Below are 23529 nucleotides of genomic sequence, written 5' to 3'. Positions count from 1 at the left end.
CTGTTGGGCTCGGCTGCAAACTCAAAGCAGAGCCTCTGAAGTTAGGTACCAAACACGGAGCTCAACAAACGGGAAGGCAACTGGGGAGGGAGCAGAGAGCAAGGATTACCCATGTAATAGGTCTCCAACTCCTATGGCTAAGAGGACCATTTTAAAATAGAATTTTTGTTTATGTTTCTGTAAAATGCGATAGTTCTTGCAGGGCACTATTCATGAGCATCCTTTGGTGCCCTGAGAGAGGAGACTGCCAATCCTTTCACTCGTAAAGGCAGCGAAAGGGGGGTTGGAAACGTGATTACCAGGAATGCACCGAGCCCGCTCATTCATTCATACAATTAGATATTCAGCCTCTCCTGAGAGCTCATTTGTGCCGGGCACTGTGCCAGGGGCTGGGACTGCAAAGCGAAATGAGACACCGCCCAGCACTCAAAATTAACAACGATAATTAACAAACATTAGCAGAACCTTCGTGAGCCTGGGGAAAACCGATTAGGTACTGTAAGCTTGCCACGGGTCTCTCTGGGAAGGCAGATTCAGAATTCAAACGCGGGAGAGAAAGAGGCAGTGGCCCCCGAAATAGTGTCAGGCAGGAGGGTAGGCCAGGGGGAAGAGGGAGGCTTCTTCCCCTAGGGAGGGAATCTGTCGAGGCCACTCAAACGTTTCTCCGAGGCTGAGAGAGAGGGAGGTTTGTTTTTCTTTTGGAAAGACGGAGCCCTTTTCCCCACTGGGCTCGATTTCTAGTAGGAGAAGCCCCGCCTCTTTGGGCCTTAGATTGGCCCAACTCTTTTTCAGATAATTTATGCCAGCATCCTCTGGGTCTGATTGGCTCCCCGGCTCAATTCCGCTGGGAGTCGCATCCTACCTGGTTGGGAGGTGTACTGCCTTACCACTCTCCCCCGCTGTACTCTCCTGGCTGCTGCCGAGGTGAGAGAAAAAGTCCTAGCTTGGAGAACTGAGAGGAAAAAGAGATCCTGATGGGTTCTTGGAAAGCTTTTCTCTTCTCCCCTTTTCTTCTGTGGAGTCAAAGTGGAGTGGTGAGGCTGATGTTCTTGTTACTGACCCTGCATCTGGGAAACTGGTGAGTAAATTTAAGGACTTAAAACTATTCTTTGGGATCAACCCCCTTCCACCTCATTTCTTTTTTTTTTTTTTTGAAAACCATTCCAAGTTAAGTAAGTGGCATTTCTCTGGGCACAAGCGAGATATTTTACCATCATTTTATTTTCTGATCAGATACACTTATTTTCAGATAGGATGAGACGAGCCTATGTGTGAAAGCATGGAAGGCAGTTCAGTTTTGGATTTGTTTTGTTTTGTTTGGTTTGGTTTTGGCTTGTTTGACTTGGCACAGTAGAAACTAGTAAAGGTTCAGTTCCTGGGAGACGGAGTAAAAATGATTTTGCTACTAAATTTAGTGATGAATGTCACTGATGAACTTTCTGGATAATTCTGAATTTTAAAGAGAAAGTTATTTTAGAAACTTGTTACACAACATGGTATGTATGATGATTTTCTATAAACAAATATTGCTTTTTCTCTTATCTTTTTTTCTTTTTGCTATTCCGGAAAAACCCAAAGTTACATATGGAGAGAGATTATAAATATGGCTTAAAAATCAGGGTTTAGAGGGTGTTATATTTAAGTTAGAGATAACCATGTATATTTTATTGAGCTATCTGAATAATTTTTATTTTAATTGGTTATCTACAAGGAAGTAAAAAATTGTATGGATATGAATGTGTGTGTGTGTGTGTGTGTGTGTGTGTGTGTGTGTGTGTGACAAAGATAGACAGAGAGACATTAGCAACCCCAAGCCTCCAATCTAACAGGAACAGGATTTGGGCTCCTTGGGCTGTAATATCTTCCAATAAAACTTTCAGATCGTCTGACAGAAAAATAAAATGCTCAGGTATTGTACCTGGATATAAGAGTAGTGGCTGAATGGAGTTAACATATATTAAGACATAGACACTATTAAGGTCTTGGACATACTATTCATATCATGTAACTGTGTTTTATATAAATGCATATTTAACATTATATTATTGTATTATGTGATCTTGTTTAGAACTCGAGTAAAATGCAATCACTATGCAGATGGAAACATGTCTTTATCACTACTTGCATCAATACTAAAAAAAATGATGATGATGACTCTATATAGCTAGAGTGAATATTTTTGTCATTACCAGCAGATAGAACAACTATATTTTCTCTCCAGAAACAGAGAATGGATTAAGCTATGCTGAGCAGTATTTGACTGGCCAGAAAATGTTTGACATATGATTTTTTTTAAAGTATCACAGTTTTAGTTTATTTACCCTTTCCCCTTAGAAACTTAAAATTCGTTCTGCATGGGCACAAACATACTACTGACTAATTATTTCCTGTATGTAAGTTGTATCATAATCACTTATTTCTTTGAATATATTGTAAAATTATAGGAGATATTTTGGTTGATCATGTATCAGTGTTTTCATGCATCTTCATAATATTACAAATGAATCTGTATTCTAATAAGTAAAAACAGATTTACCCAGTGGTTTTCTGAAGTAACAACCTGTATGCTCCTTTGCCAATTATAAGAGCAAGTTTCCCTTGGAACCTAATAGACAAGCTGATTGATGAAATATCTAAAACAAAACATCTAAAGAGATAGTAAAGAAATCATATCTTTTGTTTTTGAGTCTATTTACATTATAATTATCATAATTGGCTCCAGAACTCTCTTCAAGTTGCTCAGAGTTAAAGAGTTATGTAGTATAGTGGACAGAGATGGGTTCTGGAAGTCTAGAGACATGATCTATGTCAAGAGTCCTTACCCTCTTTGAACAGTTAATTCATCTAGGAAATGAAGGGCAGTAGGAGATCACTTATGATTTCTACAAGTTTTCATATTCAGTATGTTTTAGATTTGAACTGAAACATAAAACAAGTCAATCGTTGCTCTATTGGCTTTTCTTTGCAGTTTTCAAGAGTGAAATTCTAATTGGAATTCCAGGTACTTTTTTTTTTTTTTTACCATATGTAAGAGTGAGTGAGGGAGAAGTGTTATGCAGTTAAAATAGACAAGTAATTCATTTTATCATAATAGTATAGATAATTTGGATTATTCTGGCCAAACAATAAAAGAATATTAAAAAATAAAGCTATATGTTGCCATTATAATTAGCTGTCAGGGCCTCTATGATGACAGTTTATGTTTTTACTTTAAAGTAGCTACAGTTGTGGTGAAGTTTTCACCCTTTTAATATTTAGCTGGAGATAATGGGTGTCAACATGTATAAACCAGTTACATTCATATTTCCTTCTCCCTTTCTCCTTCTTTTGAGGGACGTTTCTTTTAAAACTAATCACGAATGGTTCTGTTTATAAGAATTTTGTTGTCTTATGCTGGTTTCTAAAATAAATCTTCGAAGTCACCTATTTGGGGATTTACCAAACTGGAAGTTGTTATTTCTTATATTTAATCAGAGACAATAGCTTGTTTCCTCATTAGTTTCCATCAAATGCATAAAGGAGAGACACTATTGATTTTTATATTGCTGAACTATGAAAGCTTATCCTATTGTTGTAACTAAAAGCTGTAGCCAAGGTTCCTGTGTTTCGTTCTCTGTGAAGCTCTATGGCATCTTGACAAATTGGTTAAAATCTCTTAAGCTTGATTTGACTTATTTATAATGTTGAAAAAATCTAACTATAATCAGGCTTTTAAGAAGAGTGGAAAGAAGTGTTTGGAGGTTTTAGTTGTTCTAAAAAGTATTTATGATAAGCTTTGACTAAGAAGTTATATTTTGAGAGAGCCCAGGGAAAATAACTTGTTTTTTTTTCCCCAAACAATTTCATGAGTCAATAATCATACAATTTAGCAGTCAGTTGCCAAAATGAAAATATTCAAATACACTTCCTTTATAAAATATATTATTTTCAAGTAATTTCAGTATTTTGTGGAGGTGGTAGTGATTGGTTTTTCTTTAGGCATTTAGATTTTTTACTTAATTTTCTGATAAAATACTGATGCAAACTTGAGGACGAAATTACTGAGTAATGATGTTCCATGATAATAAAATGTTCAAAGAAGGACCGAGAGACAAAATGCTTTTGAAACTAAAATGCAAATACTGTAATAGATCAATCCCCTATGTAGAGTCTTTTAGGTATATCCTTCTATTTTGTTCCATTATATACTATGGGACATACTTTTGCCTAAGCAACAAAAGGAAATGTTTGACTTTTCATTCAATCATTAAATAGGCTAATCTAATATTTTATAGTTATATAAAGGTGATTAAAATTTGTCTAAGAAAGTATTAATGAAGGCAGGGTCCCAAAGGAGAGGAGACAAGGCAGGGTGGAAAAGTGGGGGAAAAAAAGCTCTTGAGATATTATTAAAATATGATAAATGACTGCCACGAGGGAAAGAAGAAAAGTGTGCATAAATTAAATGTATGGGCCTCAGGGGAATAATTCACATATACACAAGGTACCAATTGAGAATCCTAGACTTGGTCATGAGAATGTAAATTCTAGTTTTAGCTCCACCATTTCCCACTAGGGTAATTTCAGGAAAATCTTTGAGGCAAAGAGTCCTCATCTGTGAAAGTGGAAATGAAATTCTCCTTTCCAGCTTGTTTCAAGACCAAGAGAGAAAATTTGTGCAAAATACATAGCACTTAAAATTTTAACTGAAAAGATATAACAACAGATATTCTGAGAATTACAGGGATTCTAGTATTATATATACTGGTTAAAGTTGTCTCGAGTGCAGTGAAGTCCTTGAACCCTTACGTATTATTAGATATGTTTTGGGTTCTGGAGAGATCATTCATTCTTTTATTCAACAAATATTTCTTGAATGCCTGTTATGTGCCATGCACAGTACAACATGCTGGGTTTACAGTGGCGAATAGACTGGACATGAGTATTACCTATATGCAGTTTACACTCACTGCTAAGGCCTAGATTTATGGTATTAATCAAAGCAAAACATCTTGTAGTCACAATAAGGAAACATACATTCAGAACTCCCAGGATGAACAGAACAGTCTGCTGTTAGAACAGATCTCAATCAAGGAAAGAAAATTAGAGAGCCATGAGATTTCTCATCACAATACCAGAAGACTATGGGGGAAATGTCTCCAATATTATAAAAACAAATGTTTGGCCTAGAACATTACACTTAGCCAAGTAACCAATCAAGTATGAAGGGATAATAATGCCTAGATACTGTTCTTCTCCCATTTTGCAGATGAGAAAACTGGGGCACAGCAATTTTTAGGAACTTGCTAAACATCTTCTTGCTGATAAATGCTGAATCCAAGACTCAAGTCCATGTGTTCTATGCCCAGAGCCTGCATTCTTAACCACCACACTTCTCAGATTACAAATGCAGTGTAAGTCAAAGCAAATAACATGACTATGGATGAGTAGGGGGGAAAAGGAAAAGAGGGATGGAAGAAATGAGGAAAGGAAAGAAAAGAACAGACAATGCAATTGATAGAAACAGAGGAGGTATAAAAATCTACTGTGTACCTATCACATAATCTGGAATATTATGTGCAGTGCTAGATTAATTATTTTAGGAAAAACTTTAACAAAGTGGAGCCCTTGATCTAGAAAAAAATATCATAGGATAAAGAGTTAAAAGCAAGAATTTGGAATTCAGTTAAGGTTTTTTGAGGACTCAGATAGCAACTTATTTCTAAGGATGCTATATTACACATAGGTATAGCAGCCAAACCATAACCAAGTAGTGAAAGCTACGTGAAGGCAGATTTTCTTTCGAAAGGCCTCTAACAAAATAATGGATGCCTTATCACTAGACTTCTTCAAGCAGATGCTTGTTAGAGTTCTTGTACTCTGTGGGAGGCAGATGAAATTTATGTCTCTTTCTATTTTTAAGTATCTCAGAATCTAATTCTATTTGTAGTAAAATAGTTTAACCAACTGAAGCCTCATGTTTCAGGAAATAGTCTTAGCTATTAATTCACTCTAAACATTTATTGAGCATTAGCATTCATACAACAAATATTTACTCAGTGCCTACTGTGTGTTAAGCAGAGTTCTAGCAACTGGAGATGCAGTGGTAAGTAAGACAGAATCCTTGCCCTCATAGTGTTTGTATCCTGTATAGAGGGCATGTATGTAATAGAAAAATGCTAGATGTGCAGGACAAAGAAGGCAGAGTCCCTGTCGCCAGTGACCCTGTACTCTAGTAGTTTACGTTGATGATAAAATGCTGTATTTGCTATTCAGAATTCTAGAATTCTAGCTACAGTGGGGACACCAAGGGAACTGGCATCAGTTGCAACTCTGGGGAAAGACTGAATGTTCTCACTGCCATGGACCAGTATTAGTGAAGGAGAGAGAGAGAGAGAGAGAGAGACAGAGAGGTAACATTACTAGTCTGTGGCCAGTGGTATGGTCTCACAGTTTAGTAGGCCTTTTGAAATTGAAGACTGTATTCCTGTATCTTCTGGGAGACCCTTTACTCTGGTCATCTAACCTGTGGCATTAAAATAGCAACATCCTGTTATAACCTGTATCATTTAGTTTAATAGTGAACTTCTGAACTGTAGGAATCCTTTTCTCCCAGATACAATGTATTTGGAGATTTAAAATTTCTCCTTATTTTTAGACAAATACATTGAGTAACAGATACATTGAGTAACCCAGTAGTAGAGATCACGCTAGGCATTAAGGACAGAGAAGTAAAGTTGACAAAGACCCTCCACTCTAACCTGCAGCTACATGAGCATTTCAGAAAGTCTATGATGAGAATATAGTTAGCCTAATATAAATAGTTTAATATTGGTGTGATCAGGGTGTGATTTGGTTCTCCCGGTAGCTTTAAGACTGCTAGAATCAAGGATTCTGGACAAGTTAATATTTGAGTAGAGTGAATATTTGAGTAGATTTCTAGGACTGTTACTTGTACAGTTTGTGAATTGCTTAAATGCAGGGACATTGCTCACCTCTCACTCATCCTAGATATGTATAACTATCAGAATAATCTTCCAACACATGAAGAAGAGTGTTTTGAGTAAAGATTGCCTTTTCCACAAAATAGCCATATGGACTAGAACAAAGTAACCATATTGGCTAGATTAAATTTAAGTGTTAGACATGTATGTTCTATAAACTAATTTGTGTTTCTGGGCAGGTGGCTTATGAGTGTATGTTTGTGTTGTCATTTCCTTAGTAAGAGTTCTTTTTGAAAAACCTTCAAACTGTCACACCTGGAATGACTAGAAAGATGGACTTGCTGCTTTTGTTCCATGCATTTGTATTCTCTCCTTTTTGAGTGGGTCTGAAGGTACCCTTGTGTCAATGAAAATATTTTAATCTCTCATTTTGTGATCCCAAGACTTAGGAAAAAAAGGTATATTTTTCTGCATTCAGAGGAACTAATTGCCATTTCTTTCTTTGGTTTAATTTTAAGATCTTTTAATATGTTTTCTAATTTAATAAACCTCCTCTTTGCAAAATTTTTTAGCAGACTTACAGAATTTATCTGATGCATAAGAGCATTGAAGCCTCAGAGAATGTGAATGTCATAAAGAATTATATTGCTTCTAAGACTAATTTATGTTCTGTCAGGATCTATGTATATAAGTTGGAACAATAGAGAATGTTTTTTATTTTAATATACTTTCAACCCAATGGTCATTTTTAATAGACTTAATGAAAATTGTCGTTTATTTCACCTCCTCTAAAAAATCTGTTTTCTTTTTATTCTGGCAGGGCAAATTTCATCTAACAATTCTCTTTTTTAATGATTTCTTATAAACTCCCATATTGATTCTTCTACTTAGTTATGATGATTTTAACATCTTGCATCTGAATTATGGGATTCTGATTAAAACTTCATTAAATCTATAAGCTAATTTAGGGATAATATATTAACATTGTTGTTTTATAGCCAAAATGTTTACTTTGCCTTTATTTTTTTTCTTTTTATGTTCTTCATTTTTTTTTGTTTTTTTCCCATAAGACTTATATCTTCCCTATTACATTTCCTCTTAATAATTTTGTAAGTCATACTGTTATTATGAAAGAAATATTTTTGTTTTTATTTATGAGGGGTTAGTGCTAGTATCAGAAAGATGCTTTGTTTTTTTAAATTAATTTCATATTACATTAGCTACAATGATAAATTCTCCTATTAAGGCAAATAGTTATAGTTTTTAGCTGTTTATTTTCTTGATTCACTGTAGTTTTACCTGCAAATAGCAAGATAAGATCTAATATTCTTTCCATTTATTCAGTGAATATTTTTATTGGACACCTACCATGTGTTAAGCATTGGGCTATGTGCCAATGATACCACATTGAAAACCTTAACCCTTACCTTCAATGAGCGTAGATAAGGTCGTAAATAAATAAGGTAGTTAATTAAGATGCAATGTGATCAATTTTATAGGAGTTAAGCCCTGGACATTTTGGAAACACAAAGTGGAACACACTTTATATTCTAGGCGAGGCTCCCTTCTCCTTCCTCAAATTTCCTAAGTATTCTTCTCTATGTGTGTTAAGTGATGGATCCCATATTCCACTGTGCTAAAAAAAAAAATGATCATCGAATTGAGTGGACTATCATTTCACCTCTTTAAAACTCTGAAAGTTCAGATCTATAACCTGTAATGCTTTTACTTCTTTTGCTTCCCTACTAACTTTTCCAAATAATAAAGATGATTCAGGGCTACAATTGTAGAAAGGAGCTTTGTACAAAAGAGTTTAGCAGCTAGAATATAAAGGAAAAAAGAAAACAAGAAAATTCGCGTTTTATTTTTTACTTTACTTTTCTCGTCTTAATTTCAGATCTAAAATCAATGGCTGTATCTACTCTTTAAAAGCTAGCTCCTGTAGGCTTTGGCATTAGGATATCTTCTACTCTGAAACATTAGAACAGGTATGTTTCTTTCCTGGAACTTGTCACTTGACTTATGCTTATAGAAACATATCTGATGTTTATAAAGGAACACTAATCTGTAATGAGCAACAGCTCAGATGAGGCCTGGCTTTGGAGTTTCATCTCCATCGTCTAAACAGATTAATGGAAGAATTGTCCCCAGGTGTCAGAACCAGGACATTACAGTCACCTTTATATGAACTATATAAAGGATGACTATATAATTTATCATCCAAATTAGGCCATTTCGTGAGTAAAAGACGGTGCTTTTATTATTCTAGGACAACAGGTGTAAACCAAAGCCATCCTGCGCAAACCCTGATGAATGTTTAGCCTTTTTATGAAAGACAGTTTATATTAATTGATTGACTTGCTATAGGCTTATATTATTTTTCTCTAGCTATAAAGATGAATACTCTTTATAATTGTATGGTATAACATACCTTGTTTTACTTAGCCTGTCTTAGTTATCACTAGTTCAAAACTTTTGCTTGTTTTATTAAGAACAGTAATATGCTCATTAAAGCACTTTTTCACATGCAATAACTCATACAAACAGATTGATTTGTATCATGTATTAAAATAGCTTAGACAAAAAAAGACAAACCGACACTGATGTAGTTGACTCAAAATTTTTCGTTAGTAAATAATTAGCGCTGTCAATTAAAAAATGTGAGAAGCAGAAGCCTTGGAGATGCAGATGCCAAGATGAGATTAGACATGGAAGAGATTTTTGAGAGAATTGCCTGTCTGAGATAAAAAGGAGAAGTGGAAGCAAGCTGAGGGGGCCTCTGACATAATGGAGGTCTGACACCTCCACGGTGGTTGGTGGGGCGGGCTGGGGGAGGGGAGAAGGAAGTTTGTGTCAAAAGAGTCTCAGACTATGGAGCGCTTGGAGTAAAGTTTCGACCAGGCCAGTGAGAGTTGTCTAACATGAGTTGCCCTTTAGAGGAGCCCCTCGTTCTGCAGGAATGGGTGTGTACTAGGACTGCCTCTATGTTGTTATTGCTGGAAGACACCCAGGGAAGTTTGGGTCTGGTGCAGATGTAGGTCTGGTTCGGAGGGCTGGCAGCTGGGGTGTCAGTCAACTCTGTTCCCGTGGAAGAGCCGAGCAGCAAATTTTCAGGGCTGCCACTGTCGTTTCCTTGGCAGAGCGTAAAGCTCTACTTCTCTCTGTAAAAGGCTCTGTTTAATTATTTAATTTTTTGATTAGAAATTTATTTCAAAACACTATCTGATTTATAGGAAAAGGCAGCTCATTTTTAGGTAGGCATTAATGACAAATGTATTTATATTACAAAATTCTATAGAAAGACTGTAGCGTACTATTAATATACAAACAAAATTCAATTTTCTACAGCTCTGCTAGGTGTAGAATCCTTAGTGTACTCATTATGCCACTTTCCCGTTAAACCTTCAGCCATTTTATATGTAGGTTTTGGTAAAACAAATTGTTATATGCTATTTTTTCATATAACATTAGAATATGGAAGTAATTTTCTATTTTTGTAGACTATTCACAAAATCAGTCAAATGGATACATCCATGACACCATAGTGTTACATAATTACTTACTTAAACATACTCATAGTACTTAAAATTTGTGCTATCATAGATAATACTATGATAAACATCTTTTCGTATGATAGTCTTCTATATCATTTGTTTAAATAGTTTTCTCCATTATTAGAAAATAAGGTCATTTAGATCAGGAATACAACTTTGTCTTTGCATTTTCAGAAGTTAGCACCTTTGCACTACATGATATTTCCTCTATAAATGAATTAAAGCATTGGATTGGAAGTGAAGCACACATGGTAGAAAGTCTTTTCATCAGAGAATGTGCGTGTGATTCCCTGAAATTATTATTCTAATCTTTTGGAAATCAAGGATGGAGATTAGCATCCTATCCATGCACAATCCAAATGTACTAATTACCTACCATGAGTGTTGCTGCATTCTTATGAATTAGAAAACTCACAGTCCAATCACCCTGGATTTTTTAATAAAGATAAAATGAGATGATGTTATGGAACCTTCCAAAAAAAAAAAAGTGGGAGAAAATAGCCTTCAAATTAAGTTAATCTTCCTGGTTTTATTATTTAATAGGGTATGTCCTGGAAACTCTATAATAATCTATTTTTTCTCATCTGTAAAGTAGAAATATCAATATTTATTTCATGAAATTACTCTGGATTAAATGACATAAAGTGTGGAAAGAATGTAGCACACAATTCCTGAAACATGGTAAGAACTTAATGCTGCCCTCTAGGCACTCAGTGGTTGTTAGTAACAATAAAAACATCAATCTTTAAAATAACAGTTACTGGGGGCGGAGCAAGATGGTGGAGGAGTAGGAGACCTGGATTTCATCTGGTCTCAGGAATTCAGCTGAATAGGGATCAAACCATTCTCAACACCTACAAACTCAACAGGAGATCGAAGAAAAGAATAGCAACAACTCTGAACAGAAAAGCGACCACTTTCTGGAAGGTAGGACGTGCGGAGAAGTGAATCTGAGGCGATATTTGGGAGGATAGACGGTGGGGGAGGGGCCTCCGTCGGCCGCTTCTGGCAAGTGATAGAGCCGCGGAGCACATAATCGGGACTTTTAGAAGTCGGCTCCGTTGAGGGACGTCGCTCCAGTGGCTAAGCGGGGGGTGGAACCCTCGTGGGACAGTGTGGTCTCAGGACCCTCAGGGTCACAGAAAGACCGGGGGTGCCTGAGTGCGGCAGAGCTCCCAGGTATCGGAGCAGGGAAGCCAGCTGCAGAGACGGAGCTGAGGAGCGGGCTCTCAGCTCGGGGTTGCCATAAACTGTGATCGGCGACATAGTCGGGCCACTGCTCCTCCAGCAGGGACCCAACAAGCGGCAGATCTGGGGAGACTCCCCTCCCTCCCCCCGGAGTAGCGGTGCAGGAGCGCACCGCAGGGATCTGCTGGGTTTGGAGACTCCACACGGGGTCGGGTGCCAGAGATAGCAACGCTCGGTCACAGGCCGGGTGAGCACCGAGTGCGGCCGGAGACCGGGGAGACGGGAGTGATTGACTGCCTTTCTCTGGGGGTGCACTGAGGAGCGGGGCCCTGAGTTCTCGGCTCCTCCTGGGCAGAGATTGGGAGACCACCATTTTCACTCTTGTCCTCCAAAGCTGTACGGAAAGCTTGCAAGGAACAAAAGCTTCCGAGAGCAAACCGGAGCTGATTACTTAGACGGGGACCGGCAAGGGCGGGGCAATTCTGCCTCCACAAAGACATTAGGGAACCACGGCAACAGGCCCCTCCCCCAGAAGTTCAGCACGAACAGCCAGCCAAGACCAAGTTTACCCATCAATGAGACCAGGAGAACTCCAGTGCTAGGGGAATACTGCACATAGAATTCATGGGTTTTTTACCATGATTCATTAGTCTTACAAAGTTAATTTTTTTAACTGTTTTTTTTTAATTTTTCTTTTTCCCTTTTCCAACCAACACCTTATCAATCCCTTTTTTTAAAAAAAATTTATTTTTCATTTTTAGAGTCATATTCTATCCCTTCATAGTAGTTACCTTTATTTTTGGCATATATATATAAGTTGTTCTCTCTTTAAAATTTTGAGGCACAGTTTCTTCTAACATATCAAAATATACCCTAAATCTCTAGTGTATGGCTTTTTTCCAGTCTCCTGCCTGATCAATTCTCTCCCCTTTTTTTTCTTTCTTTCCTTCCTTTTTTTAAAATCCTCCTCTTTATTTTTTTCAAACACCTTCTGATCAAATCCTTTTTTAAAATTTTTTATAATTTTCATTTTTACAATCATATTCCATCCCTTCATCGTATCAACCCTTATTCTATACATATATAAGTCTTTCTTTCTTTAAAATTTTAGGAGGCACTCTCTTCTAAGAGACCAAAATATACCCAAAATCTAGTGTGGGGCACTGATCTATGCACCAGCCTGATCATATTTGATCATATTCTTTTTTTTTGTTTTGTTCTGTTTTTGTTTGTTTTTATCTTTTTCTTTTTTTTTCTCTTCTTCTTCTCTTCCTTTTTTCTTTCTTTCCCTTTCTTTTCCCCTGGTTTCAGGTCTTTTCTGATTTGTTTAGAGTATATTTTCTGGGGACATTGTTAACCTGTTAGCATTTTGTTCTCTCATTCATCTATTCTCCTCTGGACAAAATGACAAGATGAAAAAAATCACCTCAACAAAAAGAATAAGAGGTAATACCGTCAGCCAGGGACCTACTCAATATGGACATTAGTGTGATGTCAGACCTAGAGTTCAGAATCATGACTTTAAAGATACTAGCTGGACTTGAAAAAAGCATGGAAGTTATTAGAGAAACCCTTTCTGGAGAAATAAAAGAACTAAAATCTAACCAAGTTGAAATCAAAAAGGCTATTAATGAGGTGCAATCCAAAATGGGGGCACTAACTGCTAGGATAAATGAGGCAGAAGAGAGAATCAGTGATATAGAAGACCAAATGAAGGAAAATAAAGAAGCTGAGAAAAAGAGAGATAAATAACTACTGGATCACGAGTGCAGAATTTGAGAGATAAGCTTTATGATCAGACGAAACAACATTAGAATAATTGGGATCCCAGAAGAAGAAGAAGAAAGAGAGAGAGGGGCAGAAGGTATATTAGAGCAAATTATAGCAGAGAACCTCCCTACTGTGGGGAAAGAAACAGGCATCAAAATCCAGAAGGCACAGAGAACCCCTCTCAAAATCAATAAAAATAGGTGAACACCCCGACATCTAATAGTAAAACTTACGAGTCGCAGAGACAAAGAGAAAATCTTGAAAGCAGCTCGGGAGAAGAGATATGTAACCTATAATGGTAGAAACATTAGATTGGCAACAGACCTATCCACAGAGACCTGGCAGGTCAGAAAGGACTGGCATGATATATTCAGAGCACTAAATGAGAAAAATATGCAGCCAAGAATACTATATCCAGCTAGGCTGTCATTGAAAATAGAAGGAGAGATAAAAAGCTTCCAGGACAAACAAAAATTAAAGGAATTTGCAAACATGAAACCAGCCCTCCAAGAAATATTGAAAGGGGTCCTCTAAGCAAAGAGAGAGCCTAAAAGCAGCATAGACCAGAAAGGAACACCGACAATATACAGAAACAGTCACCTTACAGGCAATACAATGGCACTAAATTCTTATCTTTCAATAGTTACCCTGAATGTAAATGGGCTAAATACCCCAATCAAAAGACACAGGCTATCAGATTGGATTAAAAAACAAGACCCATCAATATGCTGTCTGCAAGAGACTCATTTCAGACCCAAAGACACCCCCAGATTGAAAGTGAGGGGGTGGAAAACCATTTACCATGCTAATGGACACCAACAGAAAGCTGGGGTGGCAATCCTTATATCAGACAAATTAGATTTTAAAACAAAGACTGTAATAAGAGATGAGGAAGGATACTATATCCTACTGAAAGGGTCTATCCAACAAGAAGATCTAACAATTGAAACTATGTAACCCCCTAACATGGGAGCAGGCAATTATATAAGGCAATTAATAACGAAAGCAAAGAAACACATTGACAACAATACAATAGTGAGGGACTTTAACACCTCCCTCACTGAAATGGACAGATCATCTAAGCAAAAGATCAACAAGGAAATAAAGACTTTAAATGATGCACTGGACCAAATGGACTTCACAGAAATATTCAGAACATTCCATCCCAAAGCAACAGAATACACATTCTTCTCTAGTGCCCATGGAACATTCTCCAGAATAGATCACATCCTAGGTCACAAATCAAGTCTCAACCAGTACCAAAAGATTGGGATTATTCCCTGCATATTTTCAGACCACAGTGCTTTGAAACTAGAACTGAATCACAAGAGGAAAGTCAGAAAGAACTCAAATACATGGAGGCTAAAGAGCATCCTACTAAAGAATGAATGGGTCAACCAGGAAATTAAAGAAGAATTTAAAAAATTCATGGAAACCAATGAAAATGAAAACACAACTGTTCAAAATCTTTGGGATACAGCAAAGGCAGTCCTAAGAAGAAAGTATATAGCAATAAAGCCTTTCTCAAAAAACAAGAAACGTCTCAAATACACAACCTAACTCTACACCTAAAGGAGCTAGAGAAAAAAGAGCAAATAAAGCCTAAACCCAGCAAGAGAAGAGAAATAATAAAGATCAGAGCAGAAATCAATGAAATAGAAACCAAAAGAACAGTAGAACAGATCAATGAAACTAGGAGCTGGTTCTTTGAAAGAATTAATAAAATTGACAAACCCTTGGCCAGACTGATCAAAAAGAAAAGAGAAATGACCCAAATCAACAAAATCATGAATGAAAGAGGAGAGATCACAACCAACACCAAAGAAATACAAACAATTATAAGAACATATTATGAGCAACTGTATGCCAGCAAATTAGATAACCTGGAAGAAATGGATGCATTCCTAGAGATGTATCAACTACCAAAATTGAACCAGGAAGAAATAGAAAACATGAACAGACCTATAATCACTAAGGAAATTGAATCAGTCATCAAAAATCTCCCAAGAAACAAGAGCCCAGGGCCAGATGGCTTCCCAGGGCAATTCTATCAAACATTGAAAGAAGAATTAATACCTATTCTGAAACTGTTCCAAAAAATAGAAATGGAAGGAAAACTTCCAAACTCATTTTATGAGGCCACCATTACCTTGATCCCAAAGCCAGACAAAGACCCCATCAAAAAGGAGAATTACAGACCAATATCCTTGATGAACACGGATGCAAAAATTCTCACCAAAATACTAGCCAATATGATTCAACAGTACATTAAAAGGATTATTCACCATGACCAAGTGGGATTTATCCCTGGGCTAATAGTTTGGTTCAACACCTGCAAATCAATCAACGTGATACAATACATTAACAAAAGAAAGAACAAGAATCATATGATCCTCTCAATAGATGTAGAAAAAGCATTTGACAAAGTACAGCATCCTTTCTTGATCAAAACTCTTCAGAGTATAGTGATAGAGGGTACATACCTCAGTATCATAAAACCCATCTATGAAAAACCTACAGCGAATATCATTCTCAATGGGGAAAAGCTGAGAGCTTTTCCCCTAAGATCAGGAATGCGGCAGGGATGTCCACTCTCACTACTGCTATTCAACATATATTAGAAGTCATAGCCACAGCAATCAGACAACAAAAAGAAATCAAAGGCATCCAAATCGGCAAGGAGGAAGTCAAACTCTCCCTCTTTGCAGATGATATGATACTTTATGTGGAAAACCCAAAAGACTCCACCCCAAAACTACTAGAACTCATACAGAAATTCAGTAAAGTGGCAAGATATAAAATCAATGCACAGAAATCAGTGGCATTCCTATACACCAACAACAAGGCAGAAGAGAGAGAAATTAAGGAGTCGATCCCATTTACAATTGCACCCAAAACCATAAGATACCTAGCAATAAATCTAACCAAAGAGGCAAAGGCTCTGTACTCAGAAAACTATAAAATACTCATGAAAGAAATTGAGGAAGACACAAAGAAATGGAAAAACGTTCCATGCTCATGGATTGGAAGAACAAACAGTGTGAAGATGTCAATGCTACCTAGAGCAATCTACACATTCAATGCAATCCCCATCAAAATACCAAACACTTTTTTCAAAGAAATGGAACAAATAATCCTAAAATTTGTATGGAACCAGAAGAGACCCCGAATAGCCAGAGGAATGTTGAAAAGAAAAGCAAAGCTGGTGGCATCACAATTCCGGACTTCCAACTCTATTACAAAGCCGTCATCATCAAGACAGTATGGTACTGGCACAAAAACAGACACATAGATCAATGGAACAGAATCGAGAGCCCAGAAATGGACCCTCAACTCTATGGTCAAGTCATCTTTGAGATAGCAGGAAAGAATGTCCAGTGGAAAAAAGACAGTCTCTTCAACAAATGGTGTTGGGAAAATTGGACAGCCACATGCAGAAGAATGAAACTGGACCATTTCCTTACACCACACACAAAAATAGACTCCAAATGGTTGAAAGACCTAAATGTGAGACAGGAGTCCATTCACATCCTAAAGGAGAACACAGGCAACAACCTCTTCAACCTCAGCCGCAGCAACTTCTTCCTAGAAATATCACCAAAGGAGGGAAGTAAGGGCAAAAATGAACTCTTGGGACTTCATCAAGATAAAATCTTTTGCACAGCAAAAGGAACAGTCAACAAAACCAAAAGACAACCGACAGAATGGGAGAAAATATTTGCAAATGACATATCAGATAAAGGGCTAGTATCCAAAATCTATAAAGAACTTATCAATCTCAACACCCAAAGAATAAATAATCCAATCAAGAAATGGGCAGAATACATGAACGGACATTTTTCCAAAGAAGACATCCAAATGGCCAACAGACACATGAAAAAGTGCTCAACATTGCTCGGCATCAGGGAAATCCAAATCAAAACCTCAAACAGATACCACCTCACACCAATCAGAATGGCTAAAATTAACAAGTCAGGAAATGACAGATGTTAGCGGGGATGCAGAGAAAGGGGAACCCTCCTACACTGTTGGTCGGAATGCAAGCTGGTGCAACCACTCTGGAAAACAGTATGGAGGTTCCTCAAAAAGTTGAAAATAGAGCTACCATATGATCCAGCAATTGTACTACTGGGTTTTTACCCCAAAGATACAAATATAGGGACCTGAAGGGGTACGTGCACCCCAATGTTTATAGCAGCAATGTCCACAATAGCCAAACTGTGGAAAGAGCCAAGATGTCCATTGACAGATGAATGGATAAAGAAGATGTGATATATATACACAATGGAATATTATGCAGCCATCAAAAGGAATGAGATCTTGCCATTTGCAACGACATGGATGGAACTGGAGGGTGTTATGCTGAGTGAAATAAGTCGATCATAGAAAGATATGTATCATATGACCTCACTGATATGAGGAATTCTTAATCTCAGGAAACAAACTGAAGGTTGCTGGAGTAGGGGTGGGGTGGGAGGGATGGGGTGGCTGGGTGATAGACATTGGGGAGGGTATGTGCTATGGTGAGCGCTGTGAATTGTGCAAGACTGTTGAATCACAGATCTGTACCTCTAAAACCAATAATGCAATATATGTTAAGAAAAAAAAAGAAGATAGTAGGAGTTGAAGAATGAAGGGGGGTAAATCGGAGGGGGAGATGAACCATGAGAGATGATGGACTCTGAAAAACAAACTGAGGGTTCTAGAGGGGAGGGGGGTGGGGGGATGGGTTAGCCTGGTGATGGGTATTAAAGAGGGCACGTCTGCGTGGAGCACTGGGTGTTATGCACAAACAATGAATCATGGAACACTATATCAAAAACTAATGATGTAATGTATGGTGATTAACATCACAATAAAAAATTAAAAAAATAATAAATAAAATAACAGTTACTAAAATTATATACTTAGGGGTGTAAATGTATTTCCATTAATTATAAAATTATACTCATCCAAATTATTTAAAAGAAGTGCTTGAGCACGAGTCAAGAAAATCTCAGTGTTACCTAAGAAAATCATACTCCTTTCCCCCAAATGAATGGTCACTCAATGTATATAAAGATTACAAAAATCCCCCAGCCTGTGAAGATATTGAGACATCAGATAAACTATATGAACTATTTTTAAAATTATGACAAGTACTTTTTAATCACCAAAATAATATCAATAAGAAGATCTTAATGTAATTAAAGAATATTCTGAAAGTAATTTAGAAAGCTTGGAGGGAAGATGTAGAAAAATTAACTGTAATGAAATTTCCCTTCTATTATTGCCAAAAATGAGGACAATTAGCTTTGTGATAGCACTGAGATTCTCATGTTACTTCTGAGCTAGCTGGGAAAATGGGAATATAATTCACTATGAGCATGTGCTTTTGGATTATCAGGATGTTGCTACTGTTAAAAAATAGCAAAAGCTTTTTATTTTTTTTTTTCCTGGAGACTTCCATTTAACTACAATCATGTTTCAAAGAAAGATCAACTGCTTATATGTGCAGTGGTCTGCCTCTAACCACCAGATGTTTCATTCTATAAAACTGGGATTTAAAGTTAAATGGATGCTCTAAAATTTGGGTTGTTGCCAGTATCTTAGCAATTCTAATTAGATAAGATAACTTACCTGGAGGACACACCAGCAGGGATCCTTAATACTTCAGTATTTTCAGTGCTTTAGTTTATGAATGAATGTGTGTGTGTGTGTGTATGTATATATTTTATTGAAGGAAATAAGAAATTATATTAAATAAATCGTATAACTATATTTCTGTAGTATATACTTTTTGAAGTTAAAGACAGCAGAACAATTAATATAAATAAGCTCTTCATTAAAAACCTGTTAACTAAATGTACCATAAGGGTTCACATATGAATTTAAGTTGTGTACTGTGGTAGTAAACTACTCCCAAATCTCAGTGGCTTATGACACTAAATGTTGATTTCTCACTCAGGCTACATGGCCATTGTAGGTCAGCTGTGGCTCTGTCCATGTTGTCTTCACTCTAGGAATGAAGTAATGGTGTAGCCTCCAGGTATGGCTCATCTTTTGGTAGAAGGACAAGAGAGATATGGTGAACTGTGCACTGACATTAAATCTTCTGCTAGGTAGTGATGCATGTCACTTATATTCCCTTAGCCAAAGCAAATCACAAGGCCACATGCGAGTTCAATAGATCAGGAAAGTATCATCCTCCTGTAAGGAAGGAGCATTTCAGGTCACATGACCAAGTTAGATGTCAATGGAGTGAAAAGTATAATTCTCTGGCAGGAAGGAGAGAAATATTCAGAATAATAGCCCACCTTATTATCTGCCGATAGTAACTATCAATAGAATTACTATGGAGAGGAAATGAGGTAGCAGATACCAAAAAGGTTAAGTTTTAATTTATAATGTTAATTTGTACTCATTAAGGATAAAAAGGGTGGATGTTAACTACACTTATTGTGGTAATAATTTTGCTATATATATATATCAAATTATTCTGTTATACATTTTAAATTTGTAGTATAATATATGTCAATTATATCTCAATAAAACTGGAAATCTTTTTAAAAGATTTATTTATTTTAGAGAGAGAGAGAGAGAGAGTGCATGCGAGTGGGGGGAGGGGCAGAAGGAGAGGGAGAAAATCCTTAAGCAGACTCCTCTCTAAGCTGAGAGCCTGAAGCAAGGCTCCATCTCAGGACTCTGAGATCGTGACCTGAGTCAACATGACATGACAGCTGTGGTGGCCAAGGTTTAATTTATTATTTCAATATTATGTGTTATGTTTCTTGTACTGAAGTCTTAATTTTTGAGTATTATTATATCAGGATGGTTCATATGAGGAAATCATTAGCCTTACTGAATGTAAAATATTATTAATGCATTTTCCTCTCTTACTATTTCCTAACAAAATTATAATAATTGTGATTATATTAAACTGTGTTTTTCAATACAGAATTTGGTTGAACTTTCTCTCATTCAAATGTTTTTGAATTATTTAGTGTTGATAAAGTGGATGACGAAGATGATGAGGATTTAACAGTGAACAAAACCTGGGTCTTGGCACCAAAGATTCATGAAGGAGATATAACACAAATTCTCAACTCATTGCTTCAAGGCTATGATAATAAACTTCGCCCAGATATAGGAGGTAAGTTTGAGTTATCTGTTTGGGATTTTGGTGACTATGGAAACCTTATTTACTGATGTTATTTTAATCATATAGCTCATATTCCTTGCGTATCTGCTGTATGTCAGAGACTGCTAGGTTTGATAATTATTAGTTAAACTGGCACTGTTGAGAAATTCACAGTCTGACATGGGAAGAAAGGCATATAAATATTTTTGATGTAATTATTTTACAACTGCTACAATAAAGGGTACAATAGCAAAGTTTTGATAAAACTGCCTGAAAAGCTAAGAGGTATTTCATAAAAGAGAATATTTGAAAGGTAAGTAGGGTGCTAATTTTGTACCAATGCAGCACTGTTTTAATTAATTATAAGCCGGTAATGGTGTTGGTAATCCTACTTTGTTTTTCTTAGTCATTTGCATTTATGTATAAGTTTTATAATAATTAACTTCTAAGTCCCCCCCAATGACTTATTAAAAACAAACAAAAATTATAAACCAGCCAGCATTTTCATTGGGATTGCATTAAATCTATGGTCACTATGGGGAAATTGAAATCATTACCATACTGAATTTTTACTGTCCTAAATTCATGAGCATCATGTATTTCTTTATTTATATATGTATTTTTATTGTTTCCTATGAAGAAGTGTTGAATATATTTTACTAGATTTAATTCTATGTATTTGGAATTTTTGTTGCAAGTGTAAATAGATTTTTAAAAATTTATTTTCTAATTTTATATTAGCAGTATATAGAAAAAAGTTATTTTGCATATTTACTTTGTCCACAGGAGCCTTGTGAAATTTTAATTACTTACTGTTTTATTCTTCTAGATTCTCTACAAAGATAATGACTTACAAATAATGACTACATTGCAAATAGTATCTATTTGCAAATAATGAATATTTTACTTTATTTCCAAAATTATACTTTTTTCATGCCATGTTGCATTGGCTAAGACTAGAGTAAATTTTGGATAGTTTTGGTCTGTTCCTAATATCGGGGAGAGCAATTCATGTTTCACTATTAGGTATGATTGCTGTAGGCTTCTTTTTTTAAGACATTCTTTGTAAATCCTTTCTCTTATTTTGCCAGAGTTCTTTTTTCCTCCTTAATATTTCAAATAATTTGTGTACATCTATTGAAATAATCATATGGATTAGTATATTGCCCTTTATTCTACTTACCATTTATTCTATAAGTAACTGTCTGATTTTTAAACCTTAAACCAAATTTTCATATCTGGAATAAATGGCACTTAGTTGTGATATGGTAACTTTAATAAATATCACTAGATTCAGTTTTATATTTTGTTTTGGAATTTTACATCTATGTTCATAAAGGACATTAGCCATTTATTTTACTTCCTGTAATGTCTCTTTCAGTTTTGGAACCAAGATCATGCTAAGGTCTACAAATGAGTTCTGTCTTCCCTCACTTTTCATCTTTGAAAGAGTTTATCTAAAATGGATGCTATTTCTTCCTTAAATATTTGGGAAAATTATTTGGTGAAGTCATGCTGGCCTAGAGTTTAATTTGGGGAAGAATTTTTTAACAATTCAATTACTTTAATAGTCATTTTTAGTAAGCTGAACCTCTTACGGAATAGAAATTTTCAAATTTACTAGTGTTAAATTGTTTCATAATAACTTTTGTGATATTTTTAATGTTTCTAGGATCTGAGTTTTTTTCCCCTTTATCATTTCTGATATTAGTAATCTGTTCTTTTATTTATGAATCAATCTTGAAAGACTTTTTCAATTCTATTAGTATTGTCATAAAATCAAAATTTGGCTTTGTCAATTTTCTCTGTTGAAAAATTTTCTTCTTTACTTTTATTTAAGACTTATTTATTTGAGAGAGAGTGAGAGAAAGTGCGAGCGTATGTGCAGGGGGAGGAACAGAGGGAGGGAAAGAGAGAGAATCCACAAACTGACTATGGAGTGTGGGAGCCCAGCAGGGAGGCTCAATCCCAAGACCCTGGGATAATGACCTGAGCGGAAACCAAGAATTGGCCGCTTAACCGACTGAGCGGCCTGGGGGCTCTGAAAAATTTTCTTAAATTTCATTGTTTTATAACATTTGGCTTATTATGTTAATCTAATTTCCTCATATGTAATTTGCTGTTTTCTCAGATTGCTTTAATTATTTAATTTTAAGGTAAAACTTAGACTTAATAAAATAGCATCCATACGTGGAATTTCCACAAACCCTTTAACCGTAATGTTAACATTTTATATAACCATAGAAATCCTAACCTAAGTCAAGAAAACAATATCAAGAATACCATTAACTAATCTACAAACCTTATTTAGATTATGGCATGTGCCTCACTAATGTCTTTTTATTTGTTTCGGAACTACAACGAGGATCCCACAATGCATTTTGTTCTCATGTCTCTTTATTTTCCTCCAATCTGATATAATTTTTATTTTTCTGTATGTTTCATAAACTTGATAACCTTAAAAAGTACTGGCCAGTGGAATGTCTGTCAGTTTGTCTGATATTTTCATTATTCCACTGAGTTGATACATTTTTGCTAAGGATAACACGGAAGTGATGTTGTGCCCTTTCAGTGTGTTCTATCAGGAGGTACATGATGTTAGTATATCCTATTGCTGGTGATATTAATTTTAACACTTGGTTTAGTGTGGTTTCTTCTAGGTTTCTCCACTGTAAAGTTATTATTTTTTCCCTTCTAGATTAATACATATGTTGTGAGGAGGTACTGTCAGGAGGACAGTCAACTATGTAAAAATGTCTCAGCACGTTTGTCCATTAAGCTAGTATCCATCAATGATTCTTATCTGTTACAGTATTTATTACTGTTCTGTGTGCCAAATGGTGACTCATTATTATCATCACTCCTTCTATGCATATTATTTGTAATTCTACTATAAGGAGGAGCTGAGGCTTATCCTCCATTTATTTATCTATTCATTTATACTCAGTGTAGACTTATACATATGTTTTATTTT

At 36.0% G+C, this 23529-nt stretch overlaps 1 protein-coding gene across 2 annotated transcripts in view; it reads left to right on the top strand.

Annotated features, from left to right (window-relative positions):
- The first annotated feature begins 262 nt into the window (after nucleotides 1-262).
- GABRG1 (gamma-aminobutyric acid type A receptor subunit gamma1) overlaps nucleotides 263-23529 on the top strand; it is an 85989-nt gene continuing 62722 nt past the window's right edge. The window contains exons 1-2 of one of the 2 annotated variants that reach the window (XM_027600581.2): nucleotides 263-1078; nucleotides 20419-20567. In XM_027600581.2, the coding sequence (XP_027456382.1) occupies nucleotides 975-1078; nucleotides 20419-20567 (253 nt within the window). In that variant the 5' untranslated portion in view covers nucleotides 263-974. The remainder of the gene's footprint in view (nucleotides 1079-20418; nucleotides 20568-23529) is intronic. The other variant, XM_027600580.2, reaches the window with a different exon arrangement.

Source organism: Zalophus californianus, chromosome 2, assembly GCF_009762305.2.
Source record: "Zalophus californianus isolate mZalCal1 chromosome 2, mZalCal1.pri.v2, whole genome shotgun sequence".
NCBI classification, from domain to species: domain Eukaryota; kingdom Metazoa; phylum Chordata; class Mammalia; order Carnivora; family Otariidae; genus Zalophus; species Zalophus californianus.
Note: the sequence above shows the minus strand (reverse complement) of the source record. Positions and strands in the feature narration are given on the sequence as shown.